This window comes from Seriola lalandi, unplaced genomic scaffold, assembly GCF_002814215.2.
Source record: "Seriola lalandi dorsalis isolate HSWRI2012SDOR001 ecotype SW California unplaced genomic scaffold, Sedor1 jcf7180002054917, whole genome shotgun sequence".
NCBI lineage: Eukaryota > Metazoa > Chordata > Actinopteri > Carangiformes > Carangidae > Seriola > Seriola lalandi.
This window is the reverse complement of record NW_019525469.1, coordinates 766,371-791,358: the sequence shown is the minus strand read 5'-3', so window position 1 is coordinate 791,358 and position 24,988 is coordinate 766,371. Positions and strand designations below refer to the sequence as shown.

Genomic DNA, 24,988 nt, shown 5'->3' with positions numbered 1-24,988 from the left:
CCGTTCTCAAATGTGATAAATTGTGCGTTTGGAAAGTTCCCTATCCTCACTGGTTTGCTGGTAGTGTTATCACCAAGTTACCAAGTTTGCAACTTAAATTCAGAGTCCTTATACGTGTGGTTTACTGCTTATTCATGTATAAAGTTGAGGTTTGGACTGCAGACGCGTTTTACCTCAAGATAAGAAGCTTTGTGAAGCCTGGGTAGCTCAGTCGGTAGAGCATCAGACTTTTAATCTGAGGGTCCAGGGTTCAAGTCCCTGTTCAGGTGAGATACCTTCCTTTGGTCAAGTCTTCACATTATAAACTGTTTAGGAGAGTTTCAAAATGATGTTTCAAGTGGAAGCATCATATAGAAACAATGGTATAATCCAAGCATTCACTGGATTAGGCTCAATCCACGTAACCACTTTCTTGTGAACTGATTCTTCGTAATGTTACCCACTGTGATCTGTCTAGAGCGCTCACCATCAAGTTTCTAATCGTAGTTGTCTGTGACGTGAGTCAAACCCAATTTAATTTCATGGATATGAATCTTTGGATCAAACTACGGTGAAGTTTGCACCCTGACTGCATTCCCTCTGTTTTTGCAGAGAGTGTGCTTAATGCCGTTCTCAAATGTGATAAATTGTGCGTTTGGAAAGTTCCCTATCCTCACTGGTTTGCTGGTAGTGTTATCACCAAGTTACCAAGTTTGCAACTTAAATTCAGAGTCCTTATACGTGTGGTTAACTGCTTATTTATGTATAAAGTTGAGGTTTGGACTGCAGATCGGTTTTGCTTCAAGATAAAATCATCTTGAAGCCTGGGTAGCTCAGTCGGTAGAGCATCAGACTTTTAATCTGAGGGTCCAGGGTTCAAGTCCCTGTTCAGGCGAGGTACCTTCCTTTGGTCAAGTCTTCACATTATAAACTCTCTAGGCGAATTAAAAGAAGATGTTTCAAGTGGAAGCACCATATAGAAACAATGGTACAATCCAAGCATTCACTGGATTACATTACCAGTTTGTAACTTAAATTCAGAGTCCTTATACGTGTGGTTAACTGCTTATTTATGTATAAAGTTGAGGTTTGGACTGCAGATCGGTTTTTCTTCAAGATAAAATCATCTTGAAGCCTGGGTAGCTCAGTTGGTAGAGCATCAGACTTTTAATCTGAGGGTCCAGGGTTCAAGTCCCTGTTCAGGCAAGGTATCTTACTTTGGTCAAGTCTTCACATTATAAACTCTGTAGATGAGTTTAAAGAAGATGTTCAAGTGGAAGCATCATGTAGAAACAATGGTACAATCCAAGCATTCACTGGATTAGGCGGAGTCTATGTAACCACTTTCTTGTGAACTGAGTCTTCGTAATGTTACCCACTGTGATGTGTCTAGAGTTGTTAGGGAGTTTAAAGAAGATGTTATTACTGAAAATTCCTTCCTGCTAGTGTTATCACCAAGTCAACAAGTTTGCAGCTCAAATTCACAGTCCTTATAAGTGTGGTTAACTGCTTATTCATGTATAAAGTTGAGGTTTGGACTGCAGATGCGTTTTTCCTCAAGAGAAAACCTTCTTGAAGCCTGGGTAGCTCAGTTGGTAGAGCATCAGACTTTTAATCTGAGGGTCCAGGGTTGAAGTCCCTGTTCAGGTGAAGTACTTTCTTCTGGTCAATTGTTCACATTATAAATTCTGGAGGGAAGTTTAAAGACAGTGTTTGTAGTCGAAACAGCATATAAAAACAATGATACAAATATTCACTGGCCTATGCTGAATCCATGAAGCCACTATTCGTTATGACTACAACTATATCAAATTTGCTTATCCAATCAGTGGAATGGAAGAATTGCACAAGCAGTTTGATTGACCAAGTCACTTGCACTTATGTTTCTCGCTGCATCTGCAGGTCCAGTTGCTGATCTCAGCTCAGGATGTGGAGAACTACAAGCTGATCAAGGCTGATCTTGATCGCCTCCGGACGCTGGTGGAGAAATCTGAACTCTGGGTGGAGAAGAAGAGCTCAGGAGGAGGTGACGGAAAGAAGGACAAGAAAGACAAGAAAGAGAAAGGAGAGGTAAGGAGTAAAAACATGACTATCATCTCATCTATCTATATAACTAGCACTAATATCACAAATGTGAAAGGGTAAAATAACAGTTTTAAGAATGTTGAATTTCAGGATCACATGTGGAGATGTAAAATTCCCAAACACTTGTGGATTATGGATTAAAAATATTGTGTATTTAGACAGCTAAATAATTAATAATGTAAATAAACTGGGTGTTAAACAGCAGAGTTGACATTTAGGACACAATTTGTTCCCCTTCTTATAGCCACTTTACTTCATATGTCCAGTTCTGGTTTTTAAGCTTGTGAAACAAAGACAGCAAAGTCATACCCACTATGGACTTTTACTCACTAAAATCCAGTGGGTGCCTGGACATTATAATGTTTAAGTTCCTGCCAATACACACGAAAAGATGACTGGCCCACTGTTTTCACACTAAAACTGGACACAGAATAAAAAGCTATTGAAAAAATACATGAGTTTATGAAGAAAGAGAGACAAGGAGGTGGTGAGAAGGGCAGTGTTGTCAGCGTACAGCTTTAGTTTGACAGAGTTCATACAAGAAAGTGATGTTAATGTTACTTCATAATTATTGTTATGACATTGATATTCATGTCTAGATATCTGAGTGAGTGATATTCCAAGCTGCTGCAAATACCCATATAACAAGTAACTGTGTTTACCCACTAACAAACTAACTCAAAGTAACTACCTGAAACAGCACAAGAACCATTTTGCTGGTAGAAGATTAACATTTATTAATTATCAGAATTTTATTCATGAAACTAAACTACTAAACTGAAACTAAAAAATATTTTTTGAGACTTTGCATCCTGGTTTTGGAATTTACTGTACTTGGTGTGGGGCATGCTGGTGTCTGAGCTGGTGCAACTACATGGTCCTGGGTTCTTATTTGTTTTGGGACTTTTGTTTCATGTCACACCTCCCTCTCTTTTGTTTCTTTCTACTGTGAAATAAAGGCACATAATGCACCAAAATGTCTTTATAGCACAATATTGTCATTGTCATACATCTTATGCACACTTACACTTCATATCAAACTATTAAAACAACAACCTAACAAACAACAAGTCAGTCATATTGTGGTCAAGCTAGCCTATTTCATGTCATTATTCAATCTGTGTTCAAGATAGCGTTCTGTGTGTGGGACGTTGATTTATTTTGTTTTGTTTCGCACTAACCAGCGGACAGTGAGTGACTTCTATAGTGGACATACAACAACATGCACAGCTGCAAACATCTCATCCACACTTTGGCCCATACATATGTAGGAAAGTCCCCACTCTATATCTCGCTTGCAAAGGTCTCATAGGTACATTGATTTTCAACACCTATTTGTATTGGTAAAAAAATTTGAAATGTGGCTAGTGATTCAGAGAAAATGCAAAAGACTCAAAGGCTTTTTGGTGTTTAGGAAGCCTTTTCTTCATATTAAAATTCTGCATTATACCTTAAAATGAAGATGGCATATTTGTCACTTCAGATTTATTCTGTGAAAATGGTCAAATTAATTTTTGTGAATGCATAGCTACAAGAGTCCGCATGATGTAAATTTCTTCATCTGTCCATGTCTGCGAGGCGCTGCATGGACATCTTTGTGGACATAAATGTGGAGCCCAAAATGTATGATCCCAGGGGCTATATTCACCTCTGCTGTCTACCCTGCAGTCCATCTCTGTTTTGGAATGTAACTGGTCCTAAACAAGAGGGTTTAAATGTGGACCAGGGTCACAACCACAGTTTAATGTCTTTAATGTCAAAGCAATAGTTTTCCTAATAATGGAACATCTCAAGCAAAGAATCACTCTGAAGGAAATCATACTTGTTGCTTAAGCTTATTGTATTAGATACAACACATATACTGTAATAAGTAATAGTTAGAGTTGTGGTTCAAGTGTGTATAAATTAGCACCATACCCAGAGAGACCTGCATATGCTGTCTTACCCTCTGCATCCTACAGGGGCCGTCAGAGGAAGCAACGCCCAAGAAAGAGAAACTGGAGAAGGGCAACGAGAACTACCAGAAAGTCAAAGAGGTGAGAATGCTCTCCCATCTTTCTTTTGGTTTTTTGGTGTCCGTCTCCGCTGTGGTGTTTCTGCAGTGTGTGAGCTCACCTGTCACCTGGGATGTGTCTTTCAATTGATGAGGTCCTCTATGTGGTGCTCTTGTTGTTGTCTCTGCAGCAATGGTGGCTTTCATGGCTCAGATTAATTACATGTAATTATTTTTTCCTAATAGTGACTCTGGACAACAGCATCACAAATGTTAATAAAGAGGAAAATTAAAGAATTGGTTTGAAAATCTTTATCAAATACTCACATAATAATCTCAGTACATAAACTGAAAGAGTTGTTGTAGTGTGTAATCATTCCTCATCCGTATACTGGCTGCAACTACACTGTAAGAAATGAAGGGCAAAATCCAGTTCTCATTTTGTGTGAAAATACATTTTAAAGTTCAACCAATCAAAATGATTGTTTGCCTGATCAATTATTGCTTCCAAGTATTTAATTCTTCAGTTGCTGCTATGTGTGCAATCTCCAGGCCCAGAATCATGTGGTTCTCTGTTCTTTTGAATGAGTTCAGTCAGTGAATAACAAAAAATGTCCAAGTTGAAATTTAATTGTCCATCAAAAGTGATTTTCATCTTGTTCATTTTACTACAAAGTGTTTTCAGCTCACCCTCAGGCGGCAATCTTGTTATAAAAGATGACGATTGGTGCCCACCATTCTTATGCAATACACAACCTATGTGACATCAAAAGTATCAGAAAACAAAAGTTACAGTATTGCTACCACAACAATACCAGAGTACCATTTTCATATTTGTTTATTTCATTATTTTAAAATATTTTGTAAGCTTAAAAATTGAGCTGTTATTGTTCATACCCCACTACACATGTTGCAGGAACTCAGACCTGTAACTGAAATACAATGATTTTTATTTATTGATTTGTTTTCACCGGATTTGTAAGTAAAAACTTTAAGTGTATAATTAATCCTGATTGAAAGAATCTGACTAATCATACAAAATGTTATATTTTACTGCATTATTTTCTTTGCCTTCCTTTAAATGTGATTTCTAGGATATTTTCTTATAATGCATCTATTATCACTACTACCCAGAAATTATTTCAGACACTTTTCAGTTTCAGCATCATTTATCATGAGTTTACTTTTTGACTTGAGAAGTTAAGTGGAAATTGAAATTATATGTATGTTATTCAGTAGACGCTTTCCTTTTTTAGATCAAGAGTAGAAATTAAACGGTTTGACAAACATATCACTCAGAAGAGAGGAAGATCTTTTTTTAAATATCTCTATCATGGTGTCTCTTCTAACTGCACCATCTCCCTCTGTCCATCCTCTCTTTTATCTGCAGATCCTGGAAAGGTTGAATAAGATGTGCAGCAGTGGCGTTTGGAAGAAGCAGCAGAGGCTGTTGAAGAACATGGGAGCTCATAAAGTCATGCTGGACCTGCTGCAGGTGTCCTATGACCAGGTAAGACTGGTTACTGCCAAAATAAAAGAATCATAACGAAATCCTGAACAGATGAATTTAGCTTTGGTTGATTCACTTTGTTGGTGCCGTTGCCCTTTAAGGCTATGCTTCTTAACATGGAGTATAAAGTAAAATTACTGGCAGCATGTGTTGGACAACTTATTCCCCAAAATGATGAAACCAGACCAAACAGGTTTTATGAGTACAATTGATTAGGTTGGCGATTCAGCTTTTCATCTCAACCCCCTCATCTCTCTCTGTCTGCAGAACGATGTGAAGATGCAGGAGATCATCAGGTACACTCACCTGTTCCTGCAGAAGTTCTGTATGGGGAACCAGGAGAACCAGGTTCTGCTGCACAAGAACCTCAATCTCTTCCTCAACCCCGGGGTACGAAGATTTTATTACTGGTCAAGTTTTGTAAAGTCGTAAATTGTAAAGTTTGTCCTGAGGGTGGTGCTACAGGAAAGAGCACGGACTCATCAAGATCTAAATGGTTCATTTTCTGGAGAGTAGGAATATCAATAGCCAATCTGTTATCAACAGTCTTATAGCTTCACCCTGGGTGAGTAGTTAACCAGATGTTCCTCTGGAAAACCACCAGCTGAACCTCATTTTTAAATTAGGGTTGTTCAAGTTTGTCTTCAGAATTTAAGCCAAAGAAAGGTGAGATTTATGTTTTATTACAAACACTTCAAATAAAGTACTTGTTGTTGATATACCTCTCGACCATTTGAACCACTTAGTCTATCAGGCAGCTAATGGAGTGAACATTTATCAAGTAAATATGTCAAACAAAAGTGGCTTTTTCTGTGTTGTATCGTTATAAATGATTTGAGGGTTTCTGACCTTGAGCTGTGGGAACTTGTTTATATTAATTTCTGGCATTTTATGAATAAAAAAAAAAAAAAAAAGAAAAATAGTTGTATATCATGATCAGAACTGATGATGATCTATGTTTGACATTTTATAAACTAAATGAGAAACAAATTAATCACTGAGTAAATAAACACGATTGACTGACTGATTGGGAAAATAGTCATTGCACTGAGATCTTTCCTCCTCTGTGTAGCTGCTGGAGGCCGAGACAGTGCAGCACATCTTCAGTAACAACTACCAGCTGTGCACCGAGATCTCAGAGAGCGTCCTGCAGCACTTCATCCACTGTCTGGCCACGCACGGCCGCCACGTCCAGTATCTCAACTTCCTCCACACCATTATCAAGGCTGAGGGCAAGTACGTGAAGAAGTGTCAGGACATGATCATGACCGAGGTGAGGATGATGACGGAGATGTGGAAGAGTTTTTGTCCAGAGTGTTTGAGTCATGTTTTTGTGGTGATGCAGTGATGTTGTTTCTCTCTGTTAGTTGACCAACTCCGGTGAGGACGTGGTCGTCTTCTACAACGACAAAACGTCCTTCAATGTCATGTTGGAGTTGATGGCGGAGAGCAGGGAGGGGGTTGGCGAGAACAGCCCGCTCAGGTAACCATGGCAACATCAGACCATCAGCCACCTTCATACATCCTTCATACATCACTACTGCTGGTTCATTCGAATAATTTCACAGGCTGTTTATGAATAGTGCTGTCCAGGGTTGGTCTGTAGACAACGTGTCCTCCTCCTCCCTGCAGGTATCACATCTCTCTGGTGGAGCTGTTAGCAGCCTGTGCAGAGGGGAAGAACGTCTACACTGAGATCAAATGCACTTCACTGCTGCCGCTGGAGGACGTGGTCAGAGTGGTGACACATGAAGACTGCATCACCGAGGTGCTGAGTGTGTATGTGTGTGTGCGTGCGTGTGTGTGTGTGTGTGTGTGCAGCTCATTATTTTTTATTGAGCTTTTATTGAGATGTTGGGCAACATCTTAAATGCTTCACAGCAAAACATCTCACCACACATCACTGAAACTGGAGGTCAAGTGGTTTTGTAGTCACTCAGCTGTGTGGTTATTAACGATACTCAGTAACGTAGGTCCAGGTAAACTATATCTGCCACAGTCAAACTGGGCCACAGTTAAAATCATCTGTCACTTTGTTTGAACTAAAAGACACCTCTATCTGTCTCTCTTTTTGTTTGACTGTCTATCTGTCTGTCTGTCTCTTTATCTGTCTGTGTGTCTCCAGGTGAAAATTGCCTATGTGAACTTTGTGAATCACTGCTATGTGGACACAGAGGTGGAGATGAAGGAAATCTACACGTCCAACCACATCTGGAAACTGTTTGAAGACTTCACAGTGGACATGGCCCGGGTAAAAACAGCACTGATGACTTGTGATTTGAGTTATTTGTTTCATCCTCAGTTCACTGCTAAACTCAGTAATCACTGTAAAACTGCAAATTTACTTCTGCTATTTTAATTGGTTATTATTTCCTTAGTTTCAGTCACTCCTGTTAACTTGTTTGTGTAATAACGATGATGATGTTTTCCCTTCTGCAGGTTTGTAATAAACGAGATAAACGTCTTACTGATCCCATCCTGGAGAAATACATCATCAACGTGGTCTTTGACACCATCAACGCCTTCTTCAGCTCACCGTTCTCTGAGAACAGCACCTCTCTGCAGGTCAGCGAAAAGATGCACTTTGGTGACAATATAAAGGGTCTATTTATATATATGTATATATATATATATATGTATATATATATATATGTATATATATATATGTATATATATATATACACAGTATGAAACTAAAATAATACATGGCATTATAAATACAATACACAAAGACATTTATTTCTGCCTTTTTTGATCAAGTGTGCTTAGTTTATGTTTGATTGTCCTCTCTCTCGCGCTCTGTCAGACTCATCACACCATTGTGACTCAGCTGCTTCAGTCATCTGTCAGGCTGTTGGACTGTCCCTGGCTGCAGCAGCAGCACAGAGGACAGGTGGAGACCTGCATCAAGACCCTCGCTATGACAGGTAACACACACACACACACACACACACACACACACACGCCTGACTCCATCCACAGAGCTGAGGTAATTTCTGCTTCTAAAAGATTAACTCTTGTCCCTGCACATACTCGCTCAGTGACTCTCTCTCTCTCTGTTTAGCTAAGAGTCGTTCTATCTCTCTTCCTCTGGACCTGGAGGCTCAGATCAGCTCCATGTTGTCCAGTTCTGCTCTCAACTCTCTGTCCCGCTCCAACCCAAACTACAAGTCCTCCTCCCGATCCTCCAGACCCATTGCTTCCAGCAACCCCTGGGACTACAAGAATATCATAGAGAAACTACAGGTTTTTCACTTTCACTTGTATTTAACTAGAAATGTCCTGTTGCTAATACAGTAAACCATGAGATCAAACAACTCACTGTGTTTGTGTGTGTGTGTGTGTGTGTGTGTGTGTGTGTGTGTGTGTGTGTGCCTCAGGACATCATCAATACTCTGGAGGAGCGTCTGAAGCCGCTGGTGAACGCGGAGCTGTCTGTGTTGGTGGACGTCCTCCATCAGCCCGAGCTGCTGTTTCTGGAGGGAACTGACGCCCGACAGCGCTGCGAGTCCGGAGGGTTCATCTCCAAGTAGGTCCAGGTCCTTGGGCCCAAAACGTCCTGCAGCACTAACACACTGACAGAGGACTGATTGGAAATATATCTTTGTGTGTGTGTGTGTGTGTGTGTGTGTGTGTGTGTGTCTGTGTGTGTGTGTGTGTGTCTGTGTGTGTGTGTGTGTGTAGACTGATCCAGCACACCAAGGCTCTGATGTCGGCAGAGGAAAAGTTGTGTATCAAAGTTCTGAGAACGCTGCAGGAGATGCTGATCAGGACTCTGGACTTTGATGACAAAGTCAGTTCAGCAACTAACTAACATTTAGTTTATATTATTTACCTATGATAGTATACCTATACTGTATAATGTGTTTACTGACTGGCAGAGAGAAAGCAACTAAAACATTTAGCAAGATTTTGTTGCAAGTTTGTCAGCCAACCACAGAAAAACAATACGTGATATCTCAAATGAAAAATGTGGACAGTGTTCTGGTTCGTCTAAACGTGATATGTACTAAGTTTGGTATAGTTTGGAAAAAAGATGTAGGATAGGGATTCAGAAGTGTGAAATTCAAAATGGCGGAAAAATAGTTGGATTGACACCAAAATTTTTCTTCTATGCCTCATGGTTCTCGAGATATGATTAATTGCTTGAAGCAATCACACAGTTAGTTTTCATCCTACTGACTATACTACTAAAGGGCTTTGACGCCCCCTAGCTGCATCATGAAAAGAGGAAAACTGGCAGACAGTATCATCTGTTTCTGCACTAATTTCTCTTACATTAAGGGACATTTGAATTTGCAGAGTAACTGCGCATGTTTAAACCATTTTGCACAAACCAAAATTTACAGCATTATAATAATTTATAATGTTATAATAAAATGTCATGTTTGTTCAAAATTTTGGCTTTAACATGTTAATATGAGTTCAAATCTTGACCGGAACGAGTAGGAGGGTGAGGTGACTCTGCTGAGGCTGTGTCGTGTTATTTCAGGGAATCTCTCTGAGGAAAGTTTTACTGCAGAACTACTTGTTTCCAAACAAGAAGAACACCCCGAAGAACGACCTGGCTGAGCTCGGAGCTGCAGGTGGACAGCCTCACACTTATTCACACTTATTCACACGGATTCACACGGATTCACACTGACTCTGCAGAGTCTGCTCTACAGTGTTATCTGAGACTGTTACTACAGACCAGCTTTTATATCTTATCTGTCAGTTTCAGTTTTATATTATTACACTTTTGATATTTTGATAAGAAGCCCCTCTGTTTGCTGTTAATGCAGACTCACTTCCTGTAGCTCCTTCACAGTAAAAGCATCTCGAAACATTTTGGCCCAAGGCTTCTTAAAGAGCAATTTTAAAACATTTATGCCATTGACTTATATACTGACGAAGCTGCAAACACAAATTAACACTAAGATCAATCAAACAGAGACTGACGTCTTACACCAGTGTGTTTGTGTGTGTGTGTGTGTGTGTGTGTGTGTGTGTGTGTGTGTGTGTGTGTGTGTGTGTGTGTGTGTCTCAGGCGGGGAGCAGGAGCGGGACTGGGCAGCAGTGGCGACGGTTCAGTGTCGACTGGACCGAGAAGGAGGAACAAAGCTGTTCACAGATCTGGTGATGAGCAGCAAGAATGACAAGATCTTCCAAGAGAGCATCCAGCTGGCCATCTGTCTGCTGGAGGGAGGGAACACCGAGATCCAGGTCACACACACAGACACACACACACACACACACACACACACACACACACACACACACACTCACATACACACACACACACTAGGAAACCCTGATGTTCCCATGCTTAATCCCGCCTACAAATCTCTGATTGGTTGATTGTGTCTTTACCTGGGGGAAACAATCAGCTGGTCTGTCTGATCTCACTGCTGTTTTCTCTGAGAAGGTCTGAGATGTGACTAAAGTTTCCTGTAGTTTTACAAAACAATCTCATTTCAGCATCTACATATCAGCTTTTTCCAGAGCTTTCAACTGTCTCACACAGTCTTCACCGACAGCTCTCTCTAAGGCCAAGAAATAAACATTAACATTAACATTAACATTAAGGCCAACATGGAGGAGAAGTCCAAACAGTGCTATGGATGAAACCAAAACATTACTGAGTAGACATCATTGCAAATGAGGGAAACCTTAATGATCTTCGAGGCTTAAATAAATAAATCAAATAAATAAATAAAAAATGACTGAGTAGAGCTCTGGACGTTGACGCGATGTCTGTCTCCCACAGAACTCGTTCTATAAACTGATGATGGGCGACAACAAGTCAGAGAAGTTCTTTAAGGTTCTTCATGACCGGATGAAAGAAGCTCAGACCGACATTAAAGCCACAGTTTCTGTTAATGTTGGAGAGATGACGCACAAGGCCAACGAGAAGGAGCTGGAGCAGGGTGAGATGTTGAAGCTGATGTTTGTTCTGCTGGTTTATTGTTTCATCTGAGTTTAGCGCCACATTCCTCCCTTGTCTTGTATGAAAAAGTTTATAATTACAACAGAGTATTAGGACACTTTTTAAATTGCAGAATGATGATAAAAAAGTCACTGTTATGAGAAAGAAATTATAATATGAAGGTAATATTTTGAGAGTGATGTGATGGATTATTTTTCCTCATTATATATAATAAAGTTTATCGAATATTGATTTTTTTTCATTCTTTTATTTTATTTATTTAAAATAATAATGATAATAATTCTGAGCTCATGAGTTCAATCATGGTGAGACTGAGGCTGAAACTCTTTTTCTAAAGGGAGCTCTACAACATTAGTACTTCCAGGGTCAGGAGGTCACCCGTTGTTGGTCCAGGGTCAGTCCATCGCCCCGGTTGCAGGCGCCTCCGCCCTGTCAGCTCAGCCAGCGGTGGAGCAGAGGGAGGTGGAGACAGAGATGGGACCAGCTGTTACCATCATGAAGCCGATTCTGAGGTTCCTACAGCTGCTCTGTGAGAACCACAACCAGGACCTGCAGGTTAGTTTCTACTAACTAATAAACAACCAGGACCTACAAGTTACTCACTAACAGGTAACTAACTAAAGTTTTAATGCTCTGTGCCTGAGTGTTAAGTGTGGAGCTGGAGTAAGGATGTGGTTAGCTTAGCTTAGCATAAAGATTGTCTCATTTATTTATTTCATAAACAAACAGACATATAAAAATGTGATTTTAAGTGCAGGAAGTATTTTCTGATGAACCACAGTGTATCCATCCACCCATTCCTTCTGTGCAGCATCTCCAGCTTTAGCATATGTTGCCAGATTCGATCTTTGAGGTTTTGGTTTTGGACTCTGTACAGGCACGATGTCAGATAAGACAGGCAGAACACAATGTGAAGGTGTAGGTGATGATTGAGATGGAGCCTTTGTGTGTGTCTTTCCAGAACTTTCTACGATGCCAGAACAATAAGACCAACTACAACCTGGTGTGTGAGACTCTTCAATTCCTGGACATCATGTGTGGAAGCACCACTGGAGGCCTGGGCCTGCTGGGCCTCTACATCAACGAATCAAACGTCCACCTCATCACTCAGACCCTGGAGACGCTCACTGAGTACTGCCAGGGCCCCTGCCAGGAGAACCAGGTAATCAGTCACATAGAAACACGACCAGGAGGGAGGGAATACACCACTGAGTTACAGAGGCAGGTGAACTCATCATTAAAGTGTGAAGTGTGTGTGTGTGTGTGTGTGTGTGTGTGTGTGTGTGTGTGTGTGTGTGTGTGTGTGTGATCTAGACTTGTATAGTGACCCACGAGTCCAACGGTATCGACATCATCACAGCTCTGATCCTGAACGACATCAGTCCGTTGTGTCGTTACCAGATGGAGATGGTGCTGCAACTGAAGGTACGTTAACGTGTGAGCGTGCACACAACACTGACACATAAACATCGACTAGTTAGAGGTCACAGCAGGGTTACAGCTCTGGGATCAGCTGGTCATGTTTTTAAACTTGATCACAGTGACTAGTCAGAGTGTGTTTTTCTAATGTGTGTGTGTATATATATATATACAGCATATATTTACTGTATACACAATTTTATATCACAACAGAGGAGTCTGGGTGTGACACTACTCAGGTTTTTCATGTTAACAAAATAATACAATAAAGGTACATAATGGACACGTTCCCCCCAGCACACCATTGTACCTGTACTACATAGTGTTCCGAAATGATAGAACACAGTGGCCTGACCTGAGGTCAGTAAAGTGGCGCTGTGTTTAGTCCAGATGTTTGACTGCTGCTGTTGTCTCTCTGGTTGCCAGGACAACGCCTCCAAGCTTCTGTTGGCTCTGATGGAGAGTCGTCATGACAGCGAGAACGCAGAGAGGATCCTGTTCAACCTCCGACCACGAGAGCTGGTCAGAGCATCCCCCCTTCATCCCTCCTTCATCCCTTCATCCCGCCCTCATTCCTTCATCCCTCACTCATACCTTCATCCCTCCTTCCTCTTTATGTCTTTTCTTCTTCTCTTTCTTCTTTCTTTTGTTGTATTTTCTTTTTATATAAAACTACTTTAGTGTTTATTTCAAAGCTTTTCAGTCTTTTGTGTTATTTCTTATTCTTTTTCGGCAGACGTTCATGATCTGTGTTCAAGATGTGTTCTGTGTACAGGTGGAGGTGATAAAGAAGGCCTACCATCAGGAGAGTGAGTGTGAAGGGGTGGAGGTTTCTCCTCGGGAGGTGGGACACAACATCTACATCCTAGCTCAACAGGTGACTGAACCTAAGCTCCTCAACACCTCAAGCCTCTACCACAAAGATTTTACTTTCTAGCCAAAACAAATACTTGACAGTAATGTTACTGCTAACACACAATACATGGACCTTGTGTTTAGAGTTCATGGAGAAATTTGACCTGGAAAAAAACTTGAATGCTTTTGGTCTTATGTGTTTTTGTCAGTTGGCCCGACACAACAAAATCCTGCAGAACCTCCTGAAACCACCAAAGAAGAGTAAAGAGGGCGAGGAGGGAATCTCCTCCATGGTAAACATCCATCCAAAAGTGACAATGATGCAGTGATGATGGAGCAGCACTGCCGTAGTCTAACAGTGACGTTTGTGTGTCTGCAGCTGAACCTGAACAACCGTCCTCTGTCCCAGATGTTGAAGTCCACAGCTCCAGCTGCTGTGGTGGAGCAGGACCCACTGGAGTTTTATGACCAGCTGACGTCTCAGATAGAGGTGCTGCTAATGCTAATAATCCAACTTCACCACCACAAGCCTCCACCACCATCACAACATCATGCAGTGCCATTTTGGTGTGTGTCAGCTGAGCACAGAGGAGATGCACCATTCGGACCGTAACATGATGTCTCTGTGTTCAGATTGTTCGTGACGACCGCAGCATGGAGCAGATTGTGTTTCCTGTTCATCCCATCTGTGAGTTTCTGACTGAGGAGTCAAAAATCAGAGTCTTCAACACCACCGAGCAGGACGAGCAGGGGTCAAAGGTCACGCATTTCTTCGAACAAACCTCCTTCCTTCACGGAGAGATGGAGTGGCAGAAGAAGCTGAGGAGTGAGGAGCGCACATGCACGCTCACACACACACACAAACACACACACACACACACACACACACACACACACAGACACACAGACACACACGATGTTGATGAGGATTTAATATTATTTGTTTTATGTGTGTGTGTTAGGTATGCCGGTGTTGTACTGGTTCTCCAGGAGGATGAGTCTGTGGGGAACCATCTCCTTTAACCTGGCCGTCTTCATCAACCTCATTATCGCCTTCTTCTACCCCTACGACTCAGGACAAGGTACTACTGCGAGTACTGTTAGTATTACTGCAAGTACTACTACTGCTACTGCAAATACTATTACTACTACTGAAGCAGTAAAAAAAATATATATTTTTTTAATTTTTTCGTTTTTTCGTTTCATCTGTACAATCTTCATGGGCTAAAACTATAAAAAAATATATATTTTCATCTTTATCAATCTTAAAACATGTTGATGTAAACTGGATTTTAAACATGTTAATGTCCTCCGTCCCCCCTCCCCCCTCACTCGCTCTCTCTCTCTCTGTAGGAGCAATAGACGACTCTCTGCTGCTGATGCTGTTCTGGATCCTGACTGGTCTCTCGGTCTTGTGCTTGTTCTCTCAGCGTTACGGCCTCCAGCCTCTGACTCTGGCTCTGATTCTCAGATCCATCTACCACCTTGGCATCGGCAACACGCTCATCCTGCTCGGATCACTCAATGTGAGACACATGTTCATTATGTCACTGAGACCAACACCATAAATATCATTCATGAGCGAATGTCGACGACCCCGTCCTTTAGTGTGAGCAGCTAAAAACACTTTAGATTTCTGATTGTCATCCAAACCCATTCTTTGTCGGCGTCACCCGGCCCTCATTTACCATGATGCTGAGCACAAACATGAAACTGAGGAATATATAACAACTTTTAGAAACCTTTTTAAACTGATTTTTGATTGGATTTTTTGTAACCAGAGAAAAAAAGTTGTTATTTTCAGTTGAATGACCCAATATTGATTTTTAAATTCCAAGATAAACATTTGTATCTTTGACTTTTCCCACTAAATATTAACATTTGTGCTAATTATTCATGTGGAAGCAGTTTAATCTCTTAATCTTGTCCAGTTTCCTAACAGGGTGATGAAAATGTTTTTTATTTACTAGTCGATTAAATCCAAGTTCCCAGGATGAATTCTCCTCCTTATTCATGCTGTTTGCATTTATCTGACGTTATTGAATCTTAAATAGGAAGTGTTGTCGTTCTTACATCACATCGGCTGTCAGTGTGACGTCCCCTTCATTTCCTCTCCTGATACCCTGCGGTGTCTCTGTTCACCTGCAGCTGATCAATAAGGTGGTGTTTGTTGTGAGTTTCGTCGGGAACAACGGGACGTTCATAATGGGCTACAAGGCCATGGTGATGGATGTGGAGTTCCTGTATCACCTGGCCTATGTCCTGACCTCCACGCTTGGCCTGTTTGTCCACGAGCTCTTCTACAGCATCCTGGTGAACAACACACACGCACACACACACACACACACACACACACACACACACAGACACTCATCTTCACATACGCCTGTTTGTTTTCTATTTAGAAACAGACAAAGTAACAGTCTATGTCTTTGTTTTGTGTGTGTGTGTGTGTGTGTGTGTGTGTTTGTGCAGCTTTTTGACCTGATCTACCGAGAGGAGACTCTGTTCAACGTGATAAAGAGCGTGACTCGTAACGGCCGTTCCATCCTGCTGACGGCGCTGCTCGCTCTCATCCTTGTCTACCTCTTCTCCATCGTCGGCTTCCTCTGCCTGAAGGAGGACTTCATCATGGAGGTGGACCCTCTGCTACAGATCGCTGCAGGTAACCTCACACCTGGACCAACGTGTTATGTCCGGAATTATTTTAGTAGTGAAGGTGACTCTGCTACTGGCAAATCAGCTAATCTGCCACCAATTGGTTTAATTGGACTTTAAAAGCTGACTGATGACTTGTGTTGTTGACGATCTGCAGACTCAGTTGTAAAGCTTTGTTCAGCAGTGTTATAGTGTTTCGATAAATCAGCAGTGAATATAATATGGAGATAAACCCAGCTGAGTTCATTTTTCTTTCTTGACACATGTGGGAGATTTGTTTTGCCGGATTGTAAAAACAAACTCAAACATCAGTGAAACAACAGAAAAACAATAAGAACAAATTTTAAAAAGGACAATAAGACAATGACTGAGCGGTTAACGAGGGGCAGTTCAGTTGCTGGAGGCCAAGTGGTTTTGCTGCTCATATTGTAAAAAACATTTTTGAATCTTCAATTAATTTATTAACTCTTCGCTTAATTAAATGTCAGAGGTTTTGAACTCAGACTGGCTACATTCCAGTTATTTCATGTTTTTGTTGATGACTCTTGATGATGACAGAGTGAAACATCTGTAAAATAGCATCATGCTGTTTTGTCTGTTTTAAAAATATTTAATGCCGAAAAGACTGATGGAGTGAAATATAAATGTTATAAGTAGGTTTTAGGTTTAGGATTTTTTTATTTTCATTAAAAAAGAATCTGGTTCTTTGCTCCAATCACACCACAAATAAACACATCGTTTATTTGTTCTTACCTTCATCTGCTCCCTGCTGAACTCTGTGTGAACTGTGTGTGTGTGTGTGTGTGTGTGTGTGTGTGTATGTGTGTGTGTGTGTGTGTGTGTGTGTGTGTTTCAGAGGAGTCAAACTCGGAGCGAGCGTGCGACACTCTGTTGATGTGTATTGTTACTGTGTTGAACCACGGACTGAGGAACGGGGGAGGAGTCGGAGACGTTCTCCGCAAACCTTCAAAGAACGTGAGGAACCCATTTACCTAAACACACTTGACTAATAAGTTTAATCATGGTTAATAAATCATTTATTAATGCTTTCTATAAAGGATTAGAAAGTTCATACAAAACATATGATCAGCTAATTAAACGTGATTCATCATACATTAAACCACCCAACGTTGTGATGTAGACACAACTGAGCTTCAACATTAAAATGCTGCTCACACACAAATATATTACTGATGATAATTATCCAGTAATATGGTACATATGATGATATGAAGGAGCCATTCTGCATGATTGACTTAAAGTTTATTTTGCTGTTAGTACGAACTGATTGTTCTTCTACCTTTAATTTTGAAAGCACTTTCTTGATATTACGACTTCCACCAATGTCTAGCTTCAACATTTAAAGATACTTGTGTGTGTGTGTGTGTGTGTGTGTGTGTGTGTGTGTGTGTGTGTGTGTGTGTGTGTGTCTTCAGCTCCTCAGCAGAGCGAAGCCTCTCAGGATTTCCTCAAGTCGTGCTCTGCAGACGGAGTGAGTTGCACCGCAGAGACCAGCGCTGTCACCGAGGAGGAAGGTGAGAGTCGTCAGTGACTCAGTGTAATAAATAGTAACATAAACAGTCCCACTGAGTTTTTACTCAGTGGGACTGTTTATGTTACAAAGAGTCCTGTGATTCAGTGTCTCAGCTTTAAAAGTGGATGTTCAAGTAGTGACATGATGTAAACGTCTTATGTCAGATCTACAGCAGTGACGACGTGACGTGTATGTGTGTGTGTGTGTGTGTGTGTGTGTTTCAGAGGAGTCAAACTCGGAGCGAGCGTGCGACACTCTGTTGATGTGTATTGTTACTGTGTTGAATCACGGACTGAGGAACGGGGGAGGAGTCGGAGACGTTCTCCGCAAACCTTCAAAGAACGTGAGGAACCCATTTACCTAAACACACCTGACTCATAAGTTTAATCATGGTTAATAAATCATTTATTAATGCTTCATAGATCAGTTATAACCCATTAATAGATTGGAAATTGGATGAACAAATGAAAATTGCTATTACAATACTCATTAATAAATATTAATATTTAATAATAAAAACAACTCACTTTCTTATAAGCCAGCAGCAGAGGTTAGTGAGTCATCTGCAGTTATACATTTTAATTTTCGATTTTTTAAAGGCTTTTACAATAATTCATTAAGACTTTAATTTAAACTATTAATGAGTAGATTTTGGTCCAGGTGCTCTGCAGCTGGTTTTCTAAAGGTCAAAGGTCAAACTGTCTGTCACTGGAGTAGGAGGAGAAACACCAGCAACAACCTGGCAACCCACAAGTTTCTTATTAATGGCTTATAACTGATCGATAAAGAATTGAATGTTTAATAACTGTTAATGAATACACTTTCTATAAAGGATTAGAAAGTTCATACAAAACATATGATCAGCTAATTAAACGTGATTCATCATAGATTAAACCACCCAACGTTGTGATGTAGACAAACTGAGCTTCAACATTAAAATGCTGCTCACACACAAATATATTACTGATGATAATTATCCAGTAATATGGTACATATGATGATATGAAGGAGCCATTCTGCATGATTGACTTAAAGTTTATTTTGCTGTTAGTACGAACTGATTGTTCTTCTACCTTTAATTTGAAAGCACTGTCTTGATATTACGACTTCCACCAATGTCTAGCTTCAACATTTAAAGATACTTGTGTGTGTGTGTGTGTGTGTGTGTGTGTGTGTGTGTGTGTGTGTGTGTGTGTGTGTGTGTAGGAGCCATTGTTTCCAGCCCGGGTTGTGTACGACCTGTTGTTCTACTTCATCGTCATCATCATCGTTCTCAATCTGATCTTTGGTGTCATCATCGACACATTCGCCGACCTGAGGAGCGAGAAGCAGAAGAAGGAGGAGATACTGAAGACCACGTGTTTCATCTGTGGTGCGTGGAGATAAACAGCTGACTGACTGACCAATCAGCAAACAGCGGGGACACGCTGTGATTTCTGTTTCTGTTGTAGCAGAGGAACACAGCTTGGGATTTGTTTAAAATACTTTTTCTGCAAGAAGTTTCAATTTGATCCAGAACTAAGTTTTTTGATGTCTTTATATTTAATTTCTTGTGACATTGCCTGCACTTAACCATTACCAAGATTTACTGTCCAGCTGTTCCAGTCGCTTACTGATGACCAGTTTTGCACATTGTTGCAGGTCTGGAGAGAGACAAGTTTGACAATAAGACAGTGTCATTTGAAGAGCACATCAAACTGGAGCACAACATCTGGAACTACCTATACTTCATCGTTCTGGTGCGTGAGAAAAACAAGACGGACTACACCGGACCTGAGAGCTATGTCGCACATATGATCAAGGTACAACACACACATCCTACGTTAGTTGTGAGAACACTCATTGTCATAATGCATTCCCAGGCCCCTACCCCTAACCATCATAAATATACCCAACCCTAGCCAAAATGTCCACTCATCGACGGTTTCAAATCAGAATTTGTCATCACAATCATAGAAAGACATGTACACATATACAACGCTAACTTAAATACTATACATGCCTAAAAAATGCTAACATGATCCAGAGTCACAAACACACCTGAACCCGTTTTTCTTCTGTTTCAGAACAACAACCTGGACTGGTTTCCACGGATGCAGGCGATGTCTCTGGTGGTAACCGACGGTGACGGGGAGCAGAACGAGATGAGGATGTTACAGGACAAACTAGCGGCAACGATGAAGGTGGTGACAACTCTGACAACTCAGCTGACTGAGCTGAAAGAGCAGGTGCGCACGCTCACAAACACACACACACACATGTACGCAGACACACACACACACACACTAGACACACACACACAAACACACAAATCTTGACTGTGCACCTCTCAGCTCTAAAGAGGAAATGAGACTCACAGCTTCACAGTTAAAATGCCTCAATGGTCTCATAGTAACACTGTGGAAACTGTAAGAGCTTCCATCCGAATCCTGCCAGGCAGAGACGTCTCACACAGCAATTAACAACAATGTCCAACTTAAGTGTCTGAACATTACGACTTCAGATACAACTTTACAAATTTAAGAAAAAGTGGTACCTAGTAGACTACCCATATAGATGATTTATGACTGGTTTATAAGTAGTTTATTAATGAGCTTGTTCGCAATTTATAAATTATTTATAAGCTGTTATAACACATTAGATAAAAGGGGCAACAGTGACCTGTTGTTTGCCCAATAGTTTATATCAGTTGTTTGTTTTATTTTTACAATTGTTTATAGCAGCATCACAAACACATATAATGAGTTTAACTTATATATTATTTCATTGTTAAACTTATACTAAGCTGTATTAAGATTGATACATTCAATAGTTGCCTCTACTATACTACTTGCAGTTTCTAACAATTATGCTTAACAATTAACAGTTAGCTTAACAGTTAACTAAGCCTATTGCAGTTATGAGCTCAAAAGAAAAAAATAAAGCATTATTAATGTTAATAAATCCTTTATTTGCAAAAGTCATCTGATGAAAATGAGGCTTTCACTATTGCTAGGTAGTTGCTGGGATACAGCCCCTGTAGACCTGACAAGGAAAACCCAATCCATTCTTCGAGTGGCACGTCACTTTGTTTCATTGGAAAAATCTTGGAACTGTTTGAAGTTTTGTTTCTCACTGTGATCTTTCACACATGGGTGTGTAAGCTCCAGAGAGTGAAAACTTTACTTCCTGTGTATCTGTAGATGACGGAGCAGAGGAAGAGGAGGCAGAGGATGGGATTCGTTGATGTTCAGGCGGGAGCCAGCGCTGCAATACCTCCCAGCGCTGCAGGAGGAAACCACCAGATCTACAAAACATAAAGACAGACTGATTATCAGACATGGATGGACTGTTGAGATCCACATCTGTAAACCATACAGCTGGACTGATGGACTGTTCTAAAGGAGAAATCATTCAAACAGTTATAAAAAAGAAAAACACTAGTACAGCTACAAAACCTGCAACTGATGTTTCTCACTGAAACCACAACGGACATTTTTTTTGTTTGCTTTTACAGTTTTTTTGTTTTCTGGCCAATCCAGAGTAAGACCAGCAGTCACTAAGGGACACAGAGTGAACACCATTACTGTATCAAAATAAAAGATATGTTGTTGTTAGCATCTCAACTCATTTTAATTTGGTCCATCTTTTGGTTCATTTAAATATGTTGCTGTGAAGCATGGATGACCTATGCATGTACAAAGTAGACATTTCTTTTAAAAACTTTTTTCTCTTCTAAGACCAAATGTGTGTTGAAAATTACAAATATTTAATACTGTAGCTAAATTGCCACTCACTTAGCTAATAGCTTGGTATGCTAGCTGATTTTTTTAATAAGCTAACGTTAGCAGCAGATATTGTTGACATTCTCTGTTTGATGTGTTCAGATTAGTTGAACTGACTCTTTTCAACATTGGTGCAGATTACAGGACATGTTTGGACCAGTTTAGTCCAGATTCTTCCCTCTACAAGAGTTTAGAGGAATCTCTGGTTCCTGGTCTCAGTCTGTTCCTTGTTTTCTGCATTTCACAGATAAAATCTGAACCTTTTAATACTTTTTGTGCCATTTCTGTGGACCTCCAAGATGGGAGATATGTGATGCAACTGTAAAGCCTCAGTAGAGTTCAGAAATTATGTTTGTGTAAATCAACCTGGAAGTCATTTAGTTCAACAGATGACAAACATCATCACCATTATTGACCCAAATACTTTAACTTACATTTGAAACATTAACTGCTGTATTGTTCAGAACAAACATAAACATGAAATCATACGACTAAAAAAAACTTTGGAAATCGGCAGAGTCAACGGATCATAAGCTTCCTGGTTGGAGGACTGCTAACTATAACTTTCTGTTCAATGACAAAAAAATGCTATAAGATGTACTTGTGTGTGCGCGCGTGTGTGTGTGTGTGTGTGTGTGTGTATGCTCAGAAAATATCCAGACATCAACTCACTTTAGTAATTTTAAGAAAATGCTAATAGAAACAGACATGCAGCTTTTCTTTGCTGATGGTAGAATTAACCATTTCGGTAATATCTTTCTGTTTGAATGTGAAGTGAGTTGCACCCAGTTGTGTGTTTTTTAATGTAAATCTGGGGAAATTTAGTTTTTAAGTGATCTATATTATTATTATTATTATTATGGTTCAATAGTGATATATTTATGGAGAGAAAATCCTTTTTGTTTTTTTTAACACTGTAACTAACTCAGTACAGACACTGGATTACTGCTTTTAGCTCAGCCTTAAGTTTGTGAACAGAAAATAGCATTTACCTCTGTTTAGTGAGAGACAGACAGAGTGGAGAGGAGGAGGACGGTGTAATGAAGACTACACATCTTCAAAAATAATAAATTATTCACTATGAAGAACAAAGTGCATGTTGTCTTACTTGTTGATGAATTCTGGAAATCCACCACTGATTCATTTGGATTTTAGTGAAATTTATTGAATGCATAGTCTTCCATTTAAAGATAAATACATGACTGTTGTAATTAAGTGCGCGTGACTACGTTTATAGTCATTGGTTATACTCATATCTTCAAAAAGTCTACTGAAGGTGGGATTCTTTAAAGAAGTTACCAAGCATTTTATGCAATTTGATATTTTTTCCAGAAATATTATGGAAATTGTAAAGAAAATTACAAACTCTTACGAATGATAGTGGGAGTATTTTAAATTAGTGTTACTTTGTATGATCCCAAGATTGCAAATTCCTGGAAATGAATAAAAAGCATAATCTTATCCACAAAATGCAACCCCAGATGTGACAATGGCTAAAGGAAAGCTCACAGTGTGCAAAATGTTGAGATGATTAGTTTAATAGAAATTATATTTTTCTTGATAAAGAGTATATATTGTATCCATGTACGTGCAGAATACCAAGTCAAATTGTCAAAAAATGTCATAGTATAGTATGTCATAAAACGTCATAGTATAGTATGGCAAAAAATTGCAAAAAAAGTCATACTATAGTATCGCATAAAATTGTTAAAAAAAGTCATACTATAGTATCGCAAAAAATGGCAAAAAACGTCATAGTATAGAATGGCATAAAATTGTCAAAAACCGTCATAATAATAATATGGCACAAAAATGTCATAGTATAGTAAGGTATAATAATGTCAAAAAACGTCATAGCATAGTATGGCATAAAACGTCATATTATAGTAAGGTATAATAATTTCAAAAAACGTCATAGCATAGTATGGCATAAAACGTCATAGTATAGTATGGCAAAAAATTGCAAAAAAAGTCAGAGTATAGTATGTCATAAAATTGTCAAAAAATGTCATAGTATAGTATGGCATAAAATGTCATCGTAATGATATGTCAAAAAATTGTCAAAAAACATCGTAGTACAGTATTGCAAAATTGATTTGTTTTTTTTTTCATTTTTTGTGCCTTTATTTGACAGGATAGTAGAGAGAGACAGGAAATGGGGAGGCAGAGAGAGGGGGAATGACAGGCAGCAAAGGTTGTCCAATGTGGGACTTGAACCGGGGCCAACTGCAGCGAGGACAATAACTGCTACATGTGGGGCGCCTGCTTAGACCATTACACCACACGACATCCCAGTTGGACAAAATTGTGAAAAAACGTTATACTATAGTATGGCATAAAAATGTCATAAAACGTCATGGTATAGTGTGGCAAAAAATGGCAAAAAACGTCATAGTATAGTATGGCATAAAATTGTCAAAAAACGTCATAGGATAGTATCGCATAAAATGTCATAGTATAGTATGGCATAAAACATCATAATATAATATGGCAAAAAATTTCAAAAAATGTCATACTATAGTATCGCATAAAATTGTTAAAAAACGTCATAGGATAGTATTGCATAAAACGTCATAGTATAGTATGGCAAAAAATTGCAAAAAAAGTCAAAGTATAGAATGGCATAAAATTGTCAAAAAACGTCATAGTATAGTATGGCATAAAACATCATAATATAATATGGCAAAAAATTTCAAAAAATGTCATACTATAGTATCGCATAAAATTGTTAAAAAACGTCATAGGATAGTATTGCATAAAACGTCATAGTATAGTATGGCAAAAAATTGCAAAAAAAGTCAAAGTATAGAATGGCATAAAATTGTCAAAAAACGTCATAGTATAGTATGGCATAAAACATCATAATATAATATGGCAAAAAATGTCAAAAAACGTCATACTATAATATCGCAAAAAATTGTTAAAAAAACGTCATAGGATAGTATGGCATAAAACGTCATAATATAATAGGATAGTATCGCATAAAATGTCATAGTATGGTATGGCATAAAACGTCATAATATAATATGTCAAAAAATTTCAAAAAATGTCATAGTAATAATATGGCATATAAATGTCAAAAAACATCATAGTATAGTATCTCATAAAACGTCATAGTATAAGATGGCAAAAAATGTCAAAAAACGTCATACTATAGTATCGCATAAAATTGTTAAAATACGTCATAGTATAGTATGGCAAAAAATGTCAAAAAATGTCATAGTTTAGAATGGCATAAAAATGTCAAAAAACGTCATAGTAT

General features: G+C 39.4%; 1 protein-coding gene and 4 non-coding genes across 6 annotated transcripts in view; all 5 read left to right on the top strand.

Moving 5' to 3' along the window:
• itpr3 (inositol 1,4,5-trisphosphate receptor, type 3) overlaps window positions 1–22,818 on the top strand; it is a 65,736-nt gene extending 42,918 nt beyond the window's left edge. The window contains exons 27-60 of one of the 2 annotated variants that reach the window (XM_023431146.2): window positions 1,882–2,049; window positions 4,026–4,100; window positions 5,448–5,567; window positions 5,835–5,957; window positions 6,640–6,840; window positions 6,935–7,050; window positions 7,200–7,335; window positions 7,693–7,818; window positions 8,007–8,132; window positions 8,374–8,494; window positions 8,632–8,813; window positions 8,948–9,096; window positions 9,252–9,360; window positions 10,060–10,153; window positions 10,597–10,772; window positions 11,317–11,476; window positions 11,852–12,051; window positions 12,458–12,658; window positions 12,811–12,921; window positions 13,342–13,437; window positions 13,691–13,792; window positions 13,980–14,063; window positions 14,150–14,260; window positions 14,404–14,596; window positions 14,733–14,852; window positions 15,124–15,296; window positions 15,919–16,083; window positions 16,246–16,435; window positions 17,865–17,963; window positions 18,187–18,305; window positions 19,169–19,334; window positions 19,604–19,764; window positions 20,029–20,190; window positions 21,145–22,818. In XM_023431146.2, coding sequence (XP_023286914.1) covers window positions 1,882–2,049; window positions 4,026–4,100; window positions 5,448–5,567; window positions 5,835–5,957; window positions 6,640–6,840; window positions 6,935–7,050; window positions 7,200–7,335; window positions 7,693–7,818; window positions 8,007–8,132; window positions 8,374–8,494; window positions 8,632–8,813; window positions 8,948–9,096; window positions 9,252–9,360; window positions 10,060–10,153; window positions 10,597–10,772; window positions 11,317–11,476; window positions 11,852–12,051; window positions 12,458–12,658; window positions 12,811–12,921; window positions 13,342–13,437; window positions 13,691–13,792; window positions 13,980–14,063; window positions 14,150–14,260; window positions 14,404–14,596; window positions 14,733–14,852; window positions 15,124–15,296; window positions 15,919–16,083; window positions 16,246–16,435; window positions 17,865–17,963; window positions 18,187–18,305; window positions 19,169–19,334; window positions 19,604–19,764; window positions 20,029–20,190; window positions 21,145–21,261 — 4,752 coding nt within the window. In that variant the 3' untranslated portion in view covers window positions 21,262–22,818. Of the gene's footprint in view, window positions 1–1,881; window positions 2,050–4,025; window positions 4,101–5,447; window positions 5,568–5,834; window positions 5,958–6,639; window positions 6,841–6,934; window positions 7,051–7,199; window positions 7,336–7,692; window positions 7,819–8,006; window positions 8,133–8,373; window positions 8,495–8,631; window positions 8,814–8,947; window positions 9,097–9,251; window positions 9,361–10,059; window positions 10,154–10,596; window positions 10,773–11,316; window positions 11,477–11,833; window positions 12,052–12,457; window positions 12,659–12,810; window positions 12,922–13,341; window positions 13,438–13,690; window positions 13,793–13,979; window positions 14,064–14,149; window positions 14,261–14,403; window positions 14,597–14,732; window positions 14,853–15,123; window positions 15,297–15,918; window positions 16,084–16,245; window positions 16,436–17,864; window positions 17,964–18,186; window positions 18,306–19,168; window positions 19,335–19,603; window positions 19,765–20,028; window positions 20,191–21,144 lie in introns of both variants that reach the window. The other variant, XM_023431145.2, reaches the window with a different exon arrangement.
• trnak-uuu (transfer RNA lysine (anticodon UUU)) lies at window positions 197–269 on the top strand. Its single transcript has one exon. It is a non-coding gene; the product is annotated as a tRNA-Lys (tRNA).
• Window positions 802–874, top strand: trnak-uuu (transfer RNA lysine (anticodon UUU)). The gene has a single exon. It is a non-coding gene; the product is annotated as a tRNA-Lys (tRNA).
• On the top strand, window positions 1,113–1,185 carry trnak-uuu (transfer RNA lysine (anticodon UUU)). Its single transcript has one exon. It is a non-coding gene; the product is annotated as a tRNA-Lys (tRNA).
• On the top strand, window positions 1,557–1,629 carry trnak-uuu (transfer RNA lysine (anticodon UUU)). Its single transcript has one exon. It is a non-coding gene; the product is annotated as a tRNA-Lys (tRNA).
• Window positions 22,819–24,988: the final 2,170 nt, after the last annotated feature.